At 35.5% G+C, this 20,241-nt stretch overlaps 1 protein-coding gene and 1 non-coding gene across 3 annotated transcripts; both read left to right on the forward strand.

The window, feature by feature from the left end:
• Positions 1-862: 862 nt before the first annotated feature.
• Positions 863-19,146, forward strand: pnoca (prepronociceptin a). Of its 2 annotated transcripts, none has more exons than XM_030131081.1 (3): positions 863-1,015; positions 15,532-15,662; positions 17,375-19,146. In XM_030131081.1, the coding sequence occupies exons 2-3, from the start codon at positions 15,543-15,545 to the stop codon at positions 17,984-17,986; spliced, it is 732 nt and encodes a 243-aa protein (XP_029986941.1). In that variant the 5' UTR covers positions 863-1,015; positions 15,532-15,542; the 3' UTR covers positions 17,987-19,146. The 2 variants fall into 2 exon arrangements, with proteins under 2 accessions (XP_029986941.1, XP_029986940.1); XM_030131080.1 differs by having other exon boundaries at positions 866-1,015; positions 15,529-15,662.
• A 909-nt stretch (positions 19,147-20,055) lies between these two features.
• trnaa-agc (transfer RNA alanine (anticodon AGC)) lies at positions 20,056-20,128 on the forward strand. Its single transcript has one exon. It is a non-coding gene; the product is annotated as a tRNA-Ala (tRNA).
• The last annotated feature ends 113 nt before the right edge of the window (positions 20,129-20,241 follow it).

Consider the following 20,241-nt stretch of genomic DNA (forward strand, 5'->3'; position numbering starts at 1 on the left):
CACAGTCTTTATAGTATCATTATTAAAAATGTAGGGACTAAAGGTCGAAATTAGCCTTGGCTATAATCTTGTATATAAGCCCATATTGTGTTTATTAATATGCACTGTCCCTTTGGGAAAAAAACAACTTCAAAATAATAAATTTTTATCAAGCATACTGGGGGAATTTTTAGTTATTAAAAATCCTTCTACAGCCAGTGGAGGAATCAAATAAGATAATTTACACTTTTTAAAATATGTTATTTAATGCATTTTTTTTATTATTGTTATGTGTTTTGAGCTTGTCACATTACTAACCAGCCTTATTGGAATTATTTCATTAGACAGAATTATATGAAATTATGGTTAGAAATTAATAAAAGGAGATGTGTATACTTGTGAGGAAATAAAGCCGACAAGCAGACAGATTTATAAACAAACTGAAAATTTGCTAAACAAAGACATGAGTGTAGAAAATGGACAAAATATTAAATCATCCACTGACTGCATCTTGTCAGTATATTGTCTCTTAGAATTATGACATTTAAGAGATTATTTTTGTGCAATTACATAATGTTTTTTTGTGACTGACCTTTTACAGCAAAGAATAACAGACACATTAAAGATGCATGGGTGCATTACATTTCATTTTCTCACCCCTCCTTCTTTTCTCCATCCTTTTTCTCCTCGGTCCTGTTTTTTCCACTCTCTTCCTAACTCCTGCTGTCTTTTCCCTTTCTTCTTCTTCCTCTCCTCCCTCTCACTTCCCTTCATCTCTCTCTCCCTGCTCCAACACTGTCCTTCTCCCTCTCTCCACCACCTCTCATTCTCTCTGTGATGAAAGTGGGAGTTTTAAACAGAGAGGGAATCCAAGGAGGAGGTTGAAGGGGAGGGGTGGCTCCCTATAAGAGCAGCATCGTCCAGCCTCCACGTCGCCAGAAAACCACACTGACACCGAGGGAAGGAAAACGTACGTTGACAACACCGACCTGCACCCAAGGGACTCCCAGGCACCCACAATCTCACCTAAACACAGGTAAGGCACTGAGAAAGAAAAGATATGAGAATGGGAAAGGTTTGACCTTTGACCCTAGATGCAGAATCCTTGACATTGGTGTTTTATATTCATAGGTGAAGGGGGTTATTTTGTGTATCCTGACAACACTATATTGATCAGATTATATTCAGCAAAGTCTGTAGGACAATTTGACATGTTTTACCCAATGCTGTAAAGGTTTGTGGCAGAGTTCAAAGCATCCATCTATTTTTTTTTTATTAATAAGTGCATCATTTTTATTAATAAGTGTATAATAAGCGAGTAAAGCTTTTATCAGCCTAGTTAAGTTGGTCCTGAGAGCTGAATGCTTGTAGTAATCAGAAAAAGTTAAAATTACAGGTTAAGATAGTATCTTTACACCAGCAATTCTACTTCTTACTGAATCATTGTGTCACCTCTAAAAGGCGCAGAATGATTCCAAGGTTAAAATACTATGTGTGAGTGGGTTAAAAGCTTCACCCAGCAGGAACCTATACCCAGTCTACAGGGAGCATGAGGTGCTGTGTGCAATTTGTCTTTTGTCAGTGAACTGGTATTTAGTAAAAGGTCAAAAATCCTTCGTCCTGATTAGTCATTAATCGTTAAGGCCTGATTTACTGTTGCGCTCTAATGGTTTTCATGAATGAAGAAAAGTACTACTAAGTGGCTATGTTTACTGCTTAAGACACAGAGTAATTGAAGGTAATTTAGGTGAGTGCAGGTTGGTTAATCACGGTTAGACTCGGAGAAAAAGTTTATTTTTTTAGCATTTACCTGAAGGTGACTGAGTCAATATTTTTTTGATGGATTACCCTGTTAAATTATTTATCATGAAGTGGTATTTAGGGGTATTATTTAAGGAGCTTTTCTACTCCAGATATTCTGGTGTTGTATCTATTTTTTAAATTGTGTATCTGTAATCTCAGTCTGATTTAAGTTTTATTTGGTCAATGCAGTGATACTAAATGGTCAGATTTTACCTTAATAAAACCTTTACATGATGCTGCTTCATGAAAATAAAGAACTGTTCATTTAATTCTCCTATAGTACATTCTTCTTGTAAGGCTTTACTCACTTATTATTTATGTCATGCTATGTAAAACTCATTATGTGATGGATATTTTTTTCATGGTAAATGAAAAGTATGTGCAGTTAATATAAAAGTTTTAAATTAAGCCGAACCTTTTTTTTTTTTTTTTTTTTTTAAAAAAACAATGAATAAATTACATTATGTCTTAGCTTAGCCTGGGGCTCTTTTTATTTGACCTTGAAAGCATATGTTGAAAATTAATTATTTGAAGTATTTCACCAACCTCTGATGTGTGTTTGAATTTAATTAAATGAGTGTAAGAGAAGCTTCTGGGATAGAAAAGAGGTTACAGATCTCAGGCAGAAACATCGTGCTCTAGACAGAATTAAAGGTGGATTCATTGCACTGTATTGCTTTGGGGTAGCTCTGCTGTTTACCTCAGCTTTGATTTCTATTAGCTGATGTGTAAAATGAGGGCAGTTAATTTAATGTACTGTAGACTGAGGTTATATATAGGATTACATTTCAACAGGCATATTTAAAACATCTCATTATATCATGATCTTCCTTTTATTTATCACACTTAAAGTCTGCAAACCTCTTCTAAAGAAGTGAACTGAAAAGGTTTGTTGGTTACCATTCCTGTTTTTTTTTCAAACATAAGATATCTCCACTGGTTGAATTCTATGACCATCGACACACATGAAAAGAAAATTAAGTCCAGGAGGTATCATGGATGACTGTGTCGATAGGTTGTCTTTTTTTCAGGCAGATACAAAAAGATGAATCACTTTGCACTCTCTGAGCAACATAGGTAGAAAGAAAACATAAAGATCCACACTGCCTCTCCAAGAAAACAAGAAAATACACAATCTAACACAGAAAATGTTGCCTTTTACTACCAGAAGTAATCTTCAGATGTTAGAACACAGACAGATCGCACTAAATATCAGTTTCACTCTGACACAACCCCATTTATCATTCGTGCCTCATGTATCTTATGGCTTAATGGTCATCTTAAAATCCATCCTCTTCCCTCCCCTTTGAAAGATTCAGTAGTTTCCCACATAACACAGCACACCTCATTAAGTTTATGGATAAACTACCCTGACCTTAGAAAACCAGTCACATTCAAATGGCTGAATGTGGAAGATGGAGGTTGGATAAAGAGTGCTGGTGTGTATAGCTCTAGTGGCAGCTCTGAATTGGCTGCTAACGTGTGGAGTTAATCTAAGGATACAATGTTCCTAGCACAGCAGGGACCCTGTTCATCCTTTTGTACAGGGAGGATTTTGTAGATCCTTCCTCATGTTTCTCTTGGCCCAGCGTGCTCTCGGCCTCCCTCTGTTTCTATATCAGAGGGAAAATGGCTCTTGTTTGTATAGATTACAACTGTCAAATGTAAAGCTGCAGCTTATTAAGTCCTTATGTACAATATCTGTGCATTTAAAGCCACAAAATACTAAAAATTGGAACAATTATCATAGACCTTATCTAAATAGTGGACTGAACTCCAGATGATACCCATTAGTTTGTAAAATGCAGTTTTTAAGCATTGCAACAGATGGGTGCATTTTATCTAAGCAGGCGTTCATCATTACTGTCTAATTATGTTGTAATAAACACCATGAAGTAATTTCAGCTTGTTAATGTTTAGACATAGTTGTGTTTGATAGAAATCATGTAAAAGTTGTCATAATTACCCTGACCACCTTAGGGCCCCTGCACTCCCTCAACACCTTCAAAAAAGCACTTGACATTTCTGTTTAGACAGACTTTTCCCAGCTCTCAGTAATGTTTTAGCAGTTGATTTTACTCCATTTACTATTTTATTATTTTATTTTTTAAGATTTTAATGTTCGTCATCATCCATTCCTTAAAATGTTTTTTTTATTTCTCTGTTGCAATTGTTGCACTAAATGAAAAGTGTTATTATTATTAGCAGGCTAGCTGACAGCTGACAGACCATATAATTTAATATGAATTAATGCTAACATCGGCTAATGCAGCTAAATGACATCATTTACTGTAATTAACCACCAGTAAACTTCACAAGAATATCATTTGACAGTTTTGTTGTGTATTTCCTTCCACACAACTATGACAGACCTGCCTGTCATGGAGAAACAAAGTTTTATTCAACAAAAAAAGAGCTCCATGTTAATGCTTACTGTCAATCAAAGCTGATACACCACAACAGACACTGATACTCACCTGTCAATCGTAGCGCCCGCTCCCTTGATGATGCATGAATTTTGGGCTTCGGATAATTTTAATGAGTTAGATGTATAAATTCACCGCCCCTGCAGGTGTCACAGATAGAGACCAGGCTGTAAACATGTTTATTTGAGCTGTAATCTTACCATGGAGGTCTATGGGAATTAACTCCCTTTTGGAAACAGCCCCCAGTGGACATTCAACTTCCTGCAGATTTTGACACCACCCTGCCTTCACTTTTCAAGGTTCAAGGTTCAGTTTATTGTCATTACATGTAGTATATACATTAAATGAAATCAGCACTCAGGACCAGCAAAGTATCATAAAAATTCCTATAAAAATTAATCTTATATTGAAATAATAACAGTAAAACCTGATAATAACAGTAACAGCCCTAGTGGTTACTGCTTGACAATGTCAAAGGAGAACTGGTTCCAGTCAGATGCAGTTGCACTACTTTAAATGGACAGCAACACATGTTTCTGTTTTCTGTTGTTGATCACACAACATCAGACCTTGTTAAAGACAGTTGATCTACTTTGTTATCTTGTAATGGAGGAATAGAAGCAAATATGGACCCTTAGTGTATTGCAAAGTAAGGCTTTCTATTTATTTCTGCCAATGACTGCCTCCTTACATGCAGCAAACTCACACACAGCATCACTGAAAGATGTCAATGTAAGATAAGGAACATTATTACCCCACCCCCCGAAGGGGAGGCAAGGGCTATTGTTTTTGGTTCGGTTTGTTTCTTTGTTTGTACTTTTGTTTCTTTGTTAACACTCTAGCAGCAAAACTATTGGCTGAATTCATACCAAATTGGGTTTATAGATTGCCAGTGACCCAGAATAGATCTCATTACACTTTGGGAACAGTAGGACGAAGTTCAAATTTTGTATGAATTTTTCAAATCTTTTTTCCCATTTACTTATAATGGACAAAATTTCAAATGTCTGTAAGAGCAAAATTATTGGTTGAATTCATACCAAATTAGGTTTATAGATTGCCAGTGACCCAGAATAGATGTGATTACATTTTGGGAAAGGTAGGTCAAAGTTCAAATTTTTAATGAATTTTTCTACTTCTTTTTTTTTTCTTCTCCCATTTACTTATAATGGGCGAGATTTCACGTCTATATAAACATCTTTTTATTATTTTTTTTCAATTTACTTCCAACCTGGCACATATATAGAGGCAGTTATGTTGACATCAGCACAGGCATAGACATGATGACAGCAGCTGGATTTGATGCCAAAATAAGCTACAATACGTTCAAGGGTTGTGTCTGGCACCACTTGCTACTCTTTTACTTTAGTTTTATGCATGGAAGAATCTAACAGGTTCACATGATGAAAAAACCAATAAGAGATTTATACTTTTCTCATATTTAGCAGAACTAAAATATATCTCAGTACAACTATATGATGATGATACCTTTTGGTCTTTTGGATCACAGCTGTTCTCAGTTTATTTCGCCTGGTATGACTATATTTATGCTAGTATTACTTTTGGTTGTTGTATAGTAGGATAGCCTACATGAATGTACTATTATGGTTGAACAATGTTCTGCACAGTGAGCACAAACAGAAGTAAAAAGAAAACTTCTTTTTTTGCTCATTTGTTTGGTTAACAAATGTAAACCATGACTTCTTATAATACATTTATTTTGTGGCATAAATATTCAACATCATCTTCATAAAGTGACAACACATTATTACATCTTGTTTATATGTATAGATGTTGACCAGGACTCCAAGGATACAAAAAACTATGTTCATTACATTAACCCTTTCATGCACGAATTATTAGAACCTTAATCAAATTTTTTTCCTGAGTGTTTTTATTCCTCTTTAGGCATGAAAAAAACAATGCGGTTGAAAATTTTCTTCTGAAAAATAAATTAAAAAATAAAATAAATAAAAAAATAAATAAATAAAAAATAATAATAATAATAAAAAAAATAATAATAACGAAAAAAAATTCTTATGAGCGTATTTTTCATGAAGTTGCAAAATGTCCACCCAGCTGGACACCACAGGTTTCATTTTTGACACACAGAAACATGTATTTACTGATAAATTGTGTGAAAACTATGGAGAGGGCTTGTGATTCTGGGGGTTTATGCTCAGGACAGATCTACATAATGTTACCAATTCATGCCAGAAAAGATATGTAGTGTCTCAAAACTTTAATAAAGATATGTGTAAAAAAAACAAAAACAAAAAAAAAAACCCCAAAACAAACAAAAAAAAGAAAAGAACAACAAAATCCATGAATATACAAGAGAACAGCTGTAGAATAGCTGTCCACTGGAGTGACCACTATGCATGAAAAGGTTAATATCAGCACATGAAACCCAATAATACAAACAACAGAAAAAGTACTGAGAACCAAAAGTAAATCTCAGGATTGAGATGAAGTTTAGTATTATGTATAAAAAAAACGAGGCTTTTGAGCTTTCAGCTCGTAAAGACATGTAACCCTTCTTTGTGATCACAAAATCTAATCAGTCATCCCTTGTCAAATCCATTGATTATCTTAAATTAAACTGTACACGCCTCCAGGCTGGCAAATTATATCTTTCTGCCTTTTTTTTCCTGTTTTGTTCATTCAAGCAATTTTCAATTTTCCTCTTGCTTGTACGTGACTCCAGAAAGTATGGCTCACCTCAGGTTTGACTTTCCGTTGTTATTTTCTCAGTGTCACATACCTGCAAGGAGGCAAAATAGAAAAATTATGATCACACCTTATGTCTATGAAAGGTATCTTCATTAAATTAATTTTAGGCTTCTCTTACTTTGACTCCTTACGAAATAAAGGTACAACTTAGAATATAACTAATGACCCTGGTATTTTTGCTTCCTGCAGTCGTGTACCTCTGTTTGTGTGTTTGTTTGTGTGTTTGTTTGTTTGTTTCACAGTCAGCAGAATTACATCACTGCACTCATGCACCCACAGGCCTTAGATTTTATGGAAGTATAAAGTATGGGGCCAGGATAAACCCCAAATATCTTCTGAAGCAGATGGAGAGGACAATGAGCTCCATAAAAACATTAGTTAACATCAAAAGGAATATTAATACAAAACAGCTGAGGGTAGCATCTAGTCAGCCTAACCCAACAAGAAGTAGAAGGTAGTGAAGGCTTGTTTTTTTTGTCAATTTTCTGACTTTGGAGGTAGAGTGGGAAGAATTATAGGTCTGTGAGGGCCCTGTTGAGGTGTGTACCATTCTAGTCTGTAAGTAGTGTCATGCAGGGATTTGGAAATCTCATAAAACCTCATAAACAAATGAACAGATGTAGAAAAAAAAATGTAAAAGTAATTTTGAATTTGGTAGCAGCAACACTTTAAAAAGTTGGAACAGATGACCAAGTATGGAACAATAACAGAATAATGTTCTTGCAAAGATTCATTATACTTAATCATCTACAGTGCATAGCATAACTAAAAGATTAAGAGAATCTAGAGCAGTGGTTCCCAACTGTTTTTGACTCATGACCTCATTTTAATATCACAAATTTCTGGCAACCCCAGACATTCAAAAACTGAGACATTTCTTTTGCTAAAATTAATTTGTTTTTGATCATGTAATAGTTTGCTATACTATGTTGCAAATAAACATTAATTTTAGATGACATTTAGGCTAAATAATGTATATTATTATGGACGGAGGCAGTAAAGCCAGGTGTAGATTACTGCACAAAGTGATAATTTTATTTTCCTTGGTCAGGATATGTACAGTCAGTCCAGCTTGTATTTACAAGGCTGACAATTAATACTGAACAAACAATAACTCAAACTATGAATTATGAAAGAGCTGCAGCATCTGAAACCGGCCACAACAAACTTTTGAAAGATAAACAGTACCACAGTGCTTCAGTTTCAGCTTCACTGAAAAACACTGATCTAGAGAAACCTCTGTGCGCAGTAGACAAGATCAAAAATCAGAAATGGATGCCCATGATATTGTAGTCCATCAGGCGACACTGCATTAAAAAGAGGGAAATAAGTGGATGGGATCAGGAACACCTCCAGAGATCACTATGTCATCCACATATACAGGTTGAAGCTCTATCATGTGAAGAAGAGGCCAAATATGATCAGAATCTAGAAATGCCCCCATCTTCTCTGGGCCAAAGCTAATTTCAAACCAATGCTGAATCGCATTCTGCATCCATTTCAACTCTGTTTCATAATAGACCTGTCTGGGTGCTGAACTGGCCTGCCTGCAGTTCAGATGTTTCACCTATTGAGAACATTAAGTGTATCATGAAACAAAAAATATGACAGAGAAGACCAGGGACTGTTGAGCAGCCAGAATTGTATATATAGGGACAACATTTCTCCCATTAAATTCTATCATTTGGTCTCAGTTTCCAGATGTTTACAGACTGTTGTTAAAAGAGGAGATGATGCTACAGTCATAAACATGGCCCTGTCCCATACTTGGAGACATTTTGCTGCCATGAATGACCTATTTTAAGCTTATTTTAAACATTTAATATGCTTTCAATGTTCCATTGTGATCGTTGTGTCCCCAACTGTCTTTTGGAATTGGGGTTGTAGGTCTAAGGGAGTCACCCCACAGAATCATCAAGTGAATGTGAAATGACTCTGATGTGACCCCTGTGGAAAGTGTTTGTGTGGGTCCACCTCCCAACCATTAATCGACTCTAACTGATTAGATGCATTGAGGGGGAAATTGACTTAGCTTAGCATGTCTGTCTGTAATGGCCTCAGCATGTAATCTTCTACTACACAGTCTGACTGACAGGGAACGTCATGACAGACCTCTATAGGTTCCTTCTAAATATGGACTCTGGTCTGAAGTCCTGTATGTCAAAAGGGACAAACACCTGCTGACCTAACATGAACTGAGAAGTACTTTTAATAATACTGTTGACCCTAAAGTTGGAATAAGTTTGTTTTCAGACACATTCCTGTTTTTATTCCTATTTATACACATCAGTAAATACTTTTGACAAGGTGCAATGATCACATACTCAGTCAAAGTTACACTTTATCTATCAAGAATTGTATTGAATGTAGTATTATACACTATAACAATCCATTAATAAACCAGTCCCTCAAAATTAACTCTTAAAAGTTGTTAGATTATAGATAGATTGGTTATTAGATTTTAATTTATGGTCTATTTTGTAAATAAAGTTTATTTTTCATTTTCTATTCTATTCTATTCTATTCTATTCTATTCTATTCTATAAGGACACTCAATAAATTTGTCTCACTTTTTGTTCATCTGATGGAAAATCATTTAGAGTCTTTTTTCTTTCTTTCTTTCTTTCTTTCTTTCTTTCTTTCTTTCTTTCTTTCTTTCTTTCTTTCTTTCTTTCTTTCTTTCTTTCTTTCTTTTTTTCTTTCTTTAATTGCTACAGTCTTTAGCTGTTAAATTTGCCGTATTTTAAAGAAGACATCATTTAATTTATAAAGACAAAAAATAATTTAATCATGATTGATTTATTTGATTTAGTGATTTATTCTGAACATGCAAGGAAATTTAACATATATGCCCTTGCAAAACATACATAATAATACAAATATCAAGAATCATAACAATCTTAGTCAGAAGAAAAGCACAATAATTCCATTTACATGCCCGAAAAGGGGTGGGAAGAAGTATAACTTAAGTAAAGTAAAATATACTTGAAGTAAAATATACTTGATTCTGTTCATTTTATTTCCCTCACATATTGTGTTTCACTGTATTTCAGCAACAAACCCTCTGAACCTTTGAGATCTTAAGCAGCTGTCATAGTGGAACAGTAAAACTGGAGGTATCAGCAGTAGGTTTAGTTTTCTGTGTGTGGAAAAAAAAAAAAAAACATACTGTGATTAACCGCGTGTGTCGAAGAAAGACAAGGAGATAAAGTGAGTGAGTGGGTGATGATGAGGCTTAAAGACGCAGGCGGTCGTGTCTCCACAAACACAGGTTTAATGACAGGTTTATCAGCAGGTAAACAGTGCATGTGGGCAGTGACAGAAACAGTTAATATATAGATATAATTTTTTTAAAATGAGCCTGACCTGTCAAATCAGTGACCTCTCTACTAATGCACTGGTTAGCTTTGGGTATTAACACAAAGAGTGCAATGTGTTTTGAGTAGGCATGGAACAAGTTGTCAGTCAAAGGCACTTTTTTGACAGATAAAGTGGTCTGCAATCTGCCTCCAAGCGAAAGACAAAGTAACATTTAATTACCTGTCAAACTCACTCATCAACTAACAAAGACATCTCTGTGAATATGCTCTAATTAATATTTGATTTCTTTTCCTTAATATGCTGGTCCTGTGTCCTGTAAGGAGCTATTGTCCTTGTGAATTATCAGTATCAAATATAAAACAGCGGTTTATCAGTGTAAAGTTAAAAACATGAAATACCTCAAATCAGAACAGGAATGCGATAACACAACGATTTAATTCTTACTTTAAAACTAATTTGAAAGAAACAGCCAAAAAACATGGAGTTCATTTGCATATTGATTAAACTGCACTGCACTTTACATGTAAACACGTTTATTGTCATCATTCTACTTTTTTTTAAAAATATATATGTTACGCAATACTCTGCGGCTCAGCTTTTAAAAATAACTCCAAAAAACGCATGTACACTGCTTCAATCACCCTCGCGTGAATAATCCGGCTTTAAGACGTTCTTCGGGCTGGGAGTAATTTATTTCATATTTCCCATTCTTGATGGGAAAAGGGCAGTAATGTAGAAAAAAAAATAATGGAGGAAAAGCTGATAACACTGTGTGGGAATTACTGAGGACTAAGAACAGGATGTGGACTGGAATTTACAGTAGATGCTCATGATGTTTAGAGACATTTTAACTAAGCAAACTTGAGAAAATGGGAAACAAAAGTCTGAGCCTATACAGTGGATTAGTGAAGGTTGCTCATTATTTACCTACTGATGAGTTTTTGGTGTGAATAACAGATGTGCCAGGTATTAATTATGATGTTTTTTAGGTAGTAGATGAGATGAAATGGAAACAAACTGTAAGAGATGAATGGAGATGGAGCAGATCCTGTTGCTGCTCCTCAGTTTTTGCTCCGATATACTTAAGCAGATTTGACTGATTCTTTAGTTAGAGGATGGAAACGAACAGGGAACGTATTCTTGAAGGTGAAGCAGATCAGATACAGTAGCACTTTTTCCAAACCTGATGGCAAATCACATCAGACGTAGACGTGGGTTCCTTTTAATCTGAAAGACGATCTTTATTCATCATCTCCTGGACTGTAAGACCTCCATCAGCGGCGCCTCAGAGCAGCACCAGACAGTAATGACTTAATTAACTGGTTTATTTAATGGTTAATCAGTTCATTAAAAGCAGAGTAATTGGGTTTTAAAAGCTCTCGAGAGAACCTGGAAGGCGTCAGAAAAAGACCATAGGAATGATCGGTTGTTGAGAGGTGCAATTTGTTTCCAGGCAGATGATATGAGGTGAAAAAGTTTATTAAAAAGACAGAAAAACAAAGACAGAGGCAGAGTTTTGGCTGAAGGCTGAAGGACAATAGATAGGTTTTACTCATTAAGGATGAAAACACTGGGAATCTGTGTTCAACAGAAAAGAAGCACATTAATGATCAATTATTAACCTTTATTAGTGCTACATGAGGACACACCTGGGTATGTGACTTTGTGATGAAGTCAGGAACAGACACAAGATGATGAGAAGACTCCTTCATGCATTATCTGCAGTGACAGCAGTTACATCTGGGAGTCACAAGGAAGAGTGAAAAGCATTTTGGACAAATGAATGCACTTGAGCTGTTTGTCTAAATCCGGTGCCATCTGGCAAACCCAGCCCGCCTTCAGATGTCCTTCAGTGTTTCTGCCCAAAATGAGTTACTGGGGCCTTTCTCCTTCATTAAACAATACCTTTTTTTCTCAAGATAAATAAACAAACAGGTTTTTAACACATAAAGACCCAGTGCTTCTTCTGTGGCAGTTTCCAAATGATTTTGTCGATCTATTTAATAATTCTTAATTGATTTATCACCATTTACTATATTATCCCTTATATTTTTTATTTTTATTTTTTTTATATTTATTATTTTTCTTTTATCATGTAGATGTTCATAAAAGCTCAGATTAAATTTGTGTTTTATTATACACAGAAACAGAGAAAACTGAAGAAAAAGTGACCTTTTCAACAAAATATATCCATAACTGAACATAAAAGTGTGTCCATCCACTGTCATTGATCCAACTCCATGGGTTTTACTGGTGAATCAATGTTGTAGAAGATGACGGTGTTTCCATGTTCTCTACAGAGCCTCTGAACATCCAAATGGGTCATATCTGATGACCGTGAAAAGATGACAAACTGCATTTTAAACCAATAGAATTAGTGAATCAACAGGTATTAGACAGTTTAGATCAATAGATGATTTTGGTCAACAGTGGCTGTTTGGGTCTTTATGGGTTAAGATGTGTACATGTTAATTAATTTGTTTTTTTTGTTTTTTTTTGCTTTATAGTTAGTTACAGATCTGAATAAACTATTCTGCAATTAAACTTTTATCAGTTTTTAATTACTTTGCATAACATCCAAATTTCCGAGATGTTCGACAATAGCATTTGAAGATAATTTAGTTGTACTTTCTACTCCATCAGTTTAATAGATAATGACAGTGCAGTGGTGTGTTGATGTGTGTTTGAGTGTGTCCATGTACTGTATCTGGGGAGTACACAGTACATATGTGTTGTAATGTGTATTCATGTGACTAAAAATGCCAGAATGTCATGTGTGTTATGCATTTACTTGAGTTTGAGCGAGTTGCCGAGTGTGTATGTGTAACACCAACAATAACAAACAGTGAGTCAAATTGTCGCCAGAGGCATTAATCGAGGCATCAATTAAAGGAGTTAACGAGTTTGTTAAATGAGATGAAAACTCTGTTTGTGTTTCTGACGTCAGACTCACCAGTCTGGGCTGTTCGTATCAGAATAAGGTCAAAACCATTTTATGTTCATACGCACATTCTTAAAGTCTTTCTCTGTCATATTTTAATTGTGTCCCTTGTCTTATTTTCAGAGGTCAACATCCTTAGCAACACAGTATACATAGCTTATTTATGTGAAGTATGACGTGGCATATTAACGGACAGCCACTCTTGAATCAATTTAATGTGACTTTTAACATTAAGGGGCAAACAGTAGACACTCCAATAACATAAAGCACTTAAAAGACTCTTCCATACTGTGATTGCAGGTATAATGAAGGACACTGTGACCTCTGATTTAATGGTGGACAAGTGCTCACCTAAGAGCTTAAGGGAATCAGCCACTTGCACCCAAACTACATACTTACATACATCATATTTACACATATGTTTGTAACATATTACCTTTCTTAACTGATTTATCACCATTTTTTCATATTATCCTCTGTGCTTTGCATTTTTTTTAGTGTAAATCATGTATTTCCTATATTTAATCCACAAATCATGCAGATGTTCATGAAAACTTAAATTCAAAGTTGATTATACACTGCAAAAATTAAAACCTTACCAGGTGTATTTTTCTCATTTCTAGTCAAAATATCTCATCACACTTAAAATAAGACATAATCACCTAAAGAGTAATTTGTAATTGAGATATAAGAACTTATTTTTAGACAATAGATCTTGAAAATCTTATTTCAAGAAATCTTACCAAGATAACCACTGGCAGAATTTTTTGCTCGAATTAAGCAAAAAAAATCTTGAATTAAGCAAAAAAAACAAAACAAAAAAAAAATCTGCCAATGGAACAAGTGAAATTCATCCTGATAAGATTTCTTTAAAAATTTTTTCAAGATCTATTGTCTAAAAATAAGTTCTTATATCTCACCGAAAAGTTACTCTTTAGATGATTATGTCTTATTTTAAGTGTGATGAGATACTTTGACTAGAAATGAGAAAAATACACTTGGTAAGATTTGGATTTTTGCAGTGTATCAAAACAGAATCAGAATCAGTGTTGATTATATCAAAACAGAGAAAAATGAAGAAAAAGTTACTTCTTCACCAAAGATGTTGCTAAATGAGTGTAAAAACAAGTGTGTCCATCCACTGTCATTGATCCAACTCCATGGGTTTAATTGGTGAATCAATGTTGTAGAAGATGACGGTGTTTCTATGTTCACTACAAACCCTCTGAACATCCAAATGGGTCATATCTGATGACCATGAAAAGATGATAAACTGGATTTTATACCAATTATTTACATATATTGATAGGATTAGTGGATTAACAGTTATTAAAAAAATTGTATCTGTAGATGGTTTGTGGGTCTCTATGGGTTAATGACTTCCTCTATGGATTAACAAACTTAGCAGTGCTTACTAATGACTATTTATGCACTTAAAAATGTTGCCATTTGTCTGAATGATATGAGGAAAATGTACAATATGTAAAACCATTGGTCAGTATTGGGATGTCAGTATGAAATATGAGTTTGCATATAGGCTGTACAGTTTATGTGTCTTTGTGCTTTACACCAAACACTGATACCAAACTCTGAATTGTAAATAAAGGCTGCAGTTTTTGCTTGATGTGTGTATCATATACATTCGAATTGAGATGTTTATCATTTAGGACAAATCACCAACATTTTTCATTGTTTAAGTTTCATATAAAATATACAGCACCTATAAACATAATGACTAGCATCATTTTTGTGGGATACATATTAACCCTTAAAGACCCACAATTATTTTTTTTTATCATAACTTCCAAATTATTGTTTTGTCTTCCCAAAAGGATTTATCACCATCTTCTGCATTTTGTATTTTTCAGTGAAATTCAGGTATTTTCCTGTATTTAATTAACTGATCATATTCATAAAAGTCTATTGTACATTCAAAGGTTATTAGACAAAAAATTTGGAAAAAGCGACTTATTCAACTAAATATGTTATTAACTTAGCATTGAAGTAAGTGTCTACAACCACTGTCATGGATGTTACTGATGATAATGTTTCCACGTTCGCTCTGGAGCCTCTGGACATCCAAAAAGATTATATCTGATGACCATAAAATGTTAAGAAACTGCCTTTTACCTGAAGTTTTTACATGCATTGATATGATTAGTGGATAAACAGTTGTCAAACATTGTAGATCAGTAGATGCTTTTGGTTGTCAGTGGATCTTTGGATCTATATAGGTCTGCAGATTTGTGCAGCTGCATGTTAAATAACCTTTAACGCATGCATCTGTCATTATACTGAAAGTTTTGTGGTTTCTTTGTCGTGCAGCAGACAGTGGGACCATGAAGACTGCTGTGGCTCTGCTGCTGCTCTGTCTCTGTGATCTTGGACAGAGTGACTGCCAGGCCGACTGCCTGTCCTGCAGCAACATCCTGCCCAAACAGCTCAGTTTCAACACTATGGTGAGGAGTTGTGCACACACACAGACACACACTCTGCAAAACACATGGGAGCCAGGAGCAGTTTGGCTCCTCTTAACAACAAATGAGTTCCACTGATTGTTTTATTAATATTTTTTGGGGGGTGGTGGGTGGGGGTCTGTAATATTGACAATATGCTACTTTTGCTATAAATTAATTACACATGATCATCGTGGATCATGTGTAAAATTACTGATGTATGATTCATGCATGGGGGTGACTCATCACTAATTCACTGTAGTAATGACAGTGTGTGTGGTATTCTGGCCCTCCCATCATAAATTTGTTCTGTTTACTTAACCCATAAAGACCCAGGGTTACTTTTGTGTCAGTTCCCAAATGAATTTTTCTCCCAAATTAACTTTTCTCAAGTGATTTATTATAATATTATCCTGAGTATTTTTGCATTTTTTCAATGAAAATCATGTATTTTCCCATACTGAATTTACTAATCATGTAGATGTTCATAAAAGCTCAGATTAAAGTTGATGGTTATTATCTCAGAAACAGAGAAAATTCAAGAAAAAGTGACTTTTTCAGCCAGGATATCATTATCTGAACATAAAAACAAGTGTGTCCATTTACTGTCATTGATTCAACTCCATGAGTTTTACTGGTGACTCAATGTTGTAGAAGATGATGGTGTTTCCATGTTCACTATGGAGCCTCTGAACATCCAATGGGTCATATCTGATGACCATGAAAAGATGACAAATTGTATTTTACACTAATTATTTACATGTATTGATAGGATTAGTGGATCAACAGGTATTAATTTTAAATCAGTAGATGGTTTAGGTCAACGGTGGATGTTTGGGTCTTTATGGGTTAGAAGATTATGTACAATGCTGCTGTAAGACAAAACAGTAGAAAAAGAACTGTGATGGAGACCAGTATAGTGGATTGACTTTCATGTCAAAATTCAATAAACACTCACAATACAGAACATCTATTAAGATTTTGACTTTCTCAGCTTTATAGACAAGGAAATAAGTTAATTTGACAGACAATGTGACTATTGACACAACCATTAATACTGAAACTGGATCACTCTCCATGCACCTAAAGTGTTAGAACATGTACAGAAACAACTGCTTTGCACCTGTCTTCTTCTGTATAGTCTAATTAATGGCAATAATGATCAATAAAAGCTAAGTTTAGTGCTGGATGTGTCACTTTTGATATGAAAAAGTGAAAAACTCATTAGCTGAACGTCACTGGTTGAACATCATTGCCTACTGCGATACCTTCAGTTTTGCATTAATGTTTTCAGTTTCAGTAGGGATTACTGTGGAAAGGAGAAAAATATAAGAACACTTCCACTCTTTTAATTTGGTGATAATATTAGGTGGAAACTTTCATCTTGTCCTCACTGGTTCTGACTCAGCATAACATACTCCTTTGACATTTGAGTTTTAATTTGTTGCTGCTAATTGATTCCTGAGGATAGATGTGTATTCCTTATTCAGTGCTTGGGTCTGTCATTTTTTGTCTTTGGTGAATTTCTTGCACAAAATAAGACATTTAATTTAACATGGTTTAAAAAAAGAATATTTATAAAAATGTGAGTTGTTTTTTTTTTTGTAAGACTTCACTATTGATTAGAGGTGAATATGAAAATTGGATGCTAAAACTGTGATTTCTCTGCTTCAGAAACTAACTAAGGATGACCTTTTTGTCTTCTTCCCTGTTAGGTTTGTGTCATTGAGTGTGAAGGCAGTGTGTCCCCAGCCTACTCCTGGGACTTCTGTCGTAAGGCGTTATTGTCCTCCATTTCGACCCTTAGCGGCGCCACACGGAAAAGATCTCAGGAGGAGGTGGAATCCCTGTTTCCTGATGAGGAGGATCAGGTGGAAAGAGGCCTGCTGCTGCCCATGGCTGCGCAGAGGTTTGATCACATGACCCGGGCGCTTGCAGTGGATGATCTGGGTGGCAAAGGCAGCCAGATGAACACGGCCTACAACCCCCCAAACCCCCTGTCTGTTGAGGATGACTATGAAGAAGAGGCAGGACAAGAAGAGGGTGATGCTGACATGACAACAAGAGGACAAGGTGACATAGGCCTGAGTGTCTCCAAGAGGTTTGGCGGCTTTGTCAAAGGGAGGCATGGCTACAGGAAGCTGATGTCGCCGGGGAGGTCGTACCAGAAGAGGTATGGAGGTTTCATTGGCATCCGGAAGTCAGCCCGCAAGTGGAACAACCAAAAACGTTTTAGTGAATTCCTGAAGCAGTATCTGGGAATGAGCGCTCGGGCCACTGAGTTCAACAGCGTGTCAGAGGACCTCACCTCACAGAATGAAGTTTAGCAGAACCCAGCTTTAACTGCCATAAAACAATTTCCTGAAGTATTTCCACTGATTTTGTTTTGGTTGGTTTAAATCACCAACATGTCAAACTTTAACAAGTGTCCCAAAATGACCAATTGAATTTACAGCGTATTTACCAAAAGTGTAAATTATATGATATTGGAGCCTTATACGTCCTGAGACTTTTTTTTTTTTTTTTTTAACGGGTTCAATTATGTTGCAAGTCATCATTAAATGACCACCACTCTACAGTATACAGTCTTTACCAGCGTCATCATTCTAAATTATAGACCTCCTGGGAAAAAATGGAAAAATACCTGTTCTCCACACTCTTTGTCTGATACCTTTTAAGTTTTCCTTAGCTGTCCAAGCTAACTTTACAAGTTTTCCCTGTTTGAGAATTCCTGGAGTGGTTCTGGCATGGTTTTCAACAAAACAATCGTTTCATTTTATCTTGCAATTGGTTAAAGGCAAGAACATTAAAATCTTATCATATGTCTTTCTGTTTATTATATTATACAGTGTTGTTTTTTTTTTTTTTTTGCTAGATTATAGAACAATTCTTTAATTCTTACTCTTGAAAGTGTGCAACTTAAATCATTGTCTTTATTATACCACCATCTTGTGGCAAAAACCATTATTTGGTATCAGTTGAAAGCTGTAGCAGTGTTTTTGCATGTTGTCAAACTATGAAAAGAACGTACTAAGTATTTGCTGTGTGTATGAGTGAAAACATGCAAAAACATGCTTTTACTAGACAAACATTTACTAGTAAGGCCTTGATCTTTGTAGTTTACAGACACTGATTTATCACTGTGCCAAAACTCACCAGAGACAGGGCTATGGAAGCAGGTTTACTTAAAAATCCTACAACCATCCGATGCAAATAAACTTAACATCAACACAAGTGAAAATCACTCAATATCTATGTATATTTACAACTCAGCTATGTGCCAAACTGTACAAGTGAACATCATCTCTGCCTGGATTTTATGTTCAGATGCCAGATGTATGTATAAAACAGTATGTTCTTTTCGAGCTGTAATGGTGTGAAATGTTTTTTTCTGTTGCCCACAGTAAAAACCTGTAAATAGCTGAATTTAAACATGTCAATAAAAATAGTTTACTATTTCCTTCGTGACTTGTCATGCAGCAACTGATTCTGTGTCTTGAGGTGTTTTGTTCTTATTATGATATTTATTGTGATTCAGGAGTGATGCAAGAGTCACTGGTCAACACTCAAATGAGTTTTAGCAGGAACTTTTGTCTGTTGCTCAAAATGAAGTGAAATTTTGCAACAATTTCTCCACCACTCAGGCTATGTACTCAGTTACAGACGGGTCAGAAGGCATCTAGTGCCCCCTAGTGGTAAGATTTTATAAATGCACCACCACACCACAAATTTATAACAGGTACATATTTCCAACCAGTGCCCCTACCCCCAGTGTTCCCAGTGACAGCATCTGAAGTATGTCTGTCTGTCACCACGTGTCTGTTATTATTAGACACAACATGCCCACGTGTCTTTGATATGTGATTAGTTATTATGGTGAGGTTGAACAATAAACTAAAGGGAACAGACCAACACAACAGCGGCTTGGAGAGAACCCATCATGTAAATATGATGGTAAATCAGAAGAGTTAGGACATTCAATATTTGATAGTGCAAAAGGTTCTCAGAAAATGTGGGCATTGATCACGCTACCTCTGTCGCAAGCAAGCGGTAGAGGGTTCGATCCCCGCATCCTCCAAAAGCAGATTTCTTCTGTTGAAATCAAATTCGTCATCTTGCAATTCTTCATCTCACTTCCATTAAAGCGTAATACATGCATGTTATTTATTATATTTGGCAGTCAATCTTGTCTTTTGCCTTTGAATTAATAATGTTTTACTACTTCCCACAATCAAGCGTCATTTTGGAGGAAAAAAACCCATAGTGTTTCCACTGGTCGGTGCTCATTTCCCTGTCTCTGGAGCTTCAACCGTGAGAAGTATGTATGGAAAAACAATAATACCAATACAAACAATTTGTACTTGAACAGTTTAGTCGGAAACATATGATATATCGAGGGGGATTAGCTCAAATGGTAGAGCGCTCGCTTAGCATGCGAGAGGTAGCGGGATCGATGCCCGCATCCTCCAATCTTTTCTACTTTATTTGCAGAATAAGTTTTGGAACGTTCAGTGAACGATTCCAATATTCCGACAGCTGTGTGAATACGCAGTTCGCATCTGTATATTTGGAATGTGTCCAC

Source organism: Sphaeramia orbicularis, chromosome 3 (genome assembly GCF_902148855.1).
Source record: "Sphaeramia orbicularis chromosome 3, fSphaOr1.1, whole genome shotgun sequence".
In the NCBI taxonomy this organism is placed as follows: domain Eukaryota; kingdom Metazoa; phylum Chordata; class Actinopteri; order Kurtiformes; family Apogonidae; genus Sphaeramia; species Sphaeramia orbicularis.

Excerpts from the sequence above, each read along its gene's own strand:
- pnoca (XM_030131081.1), top strand. The coding sequence starts at position 15,543 with ATGAAGACTGCTGTGGCTCTGCTGCTGCTCTGTCTCTGTGATCTTGGA. Across the intron at positions 15,663-17,374 it reads AGCTCAGTTTCAACACTATG|GTTTGTGTCATTGAGTGTGA; the intron begins GTGAGGAGTTGT and ends CTTCCCTGTTAG.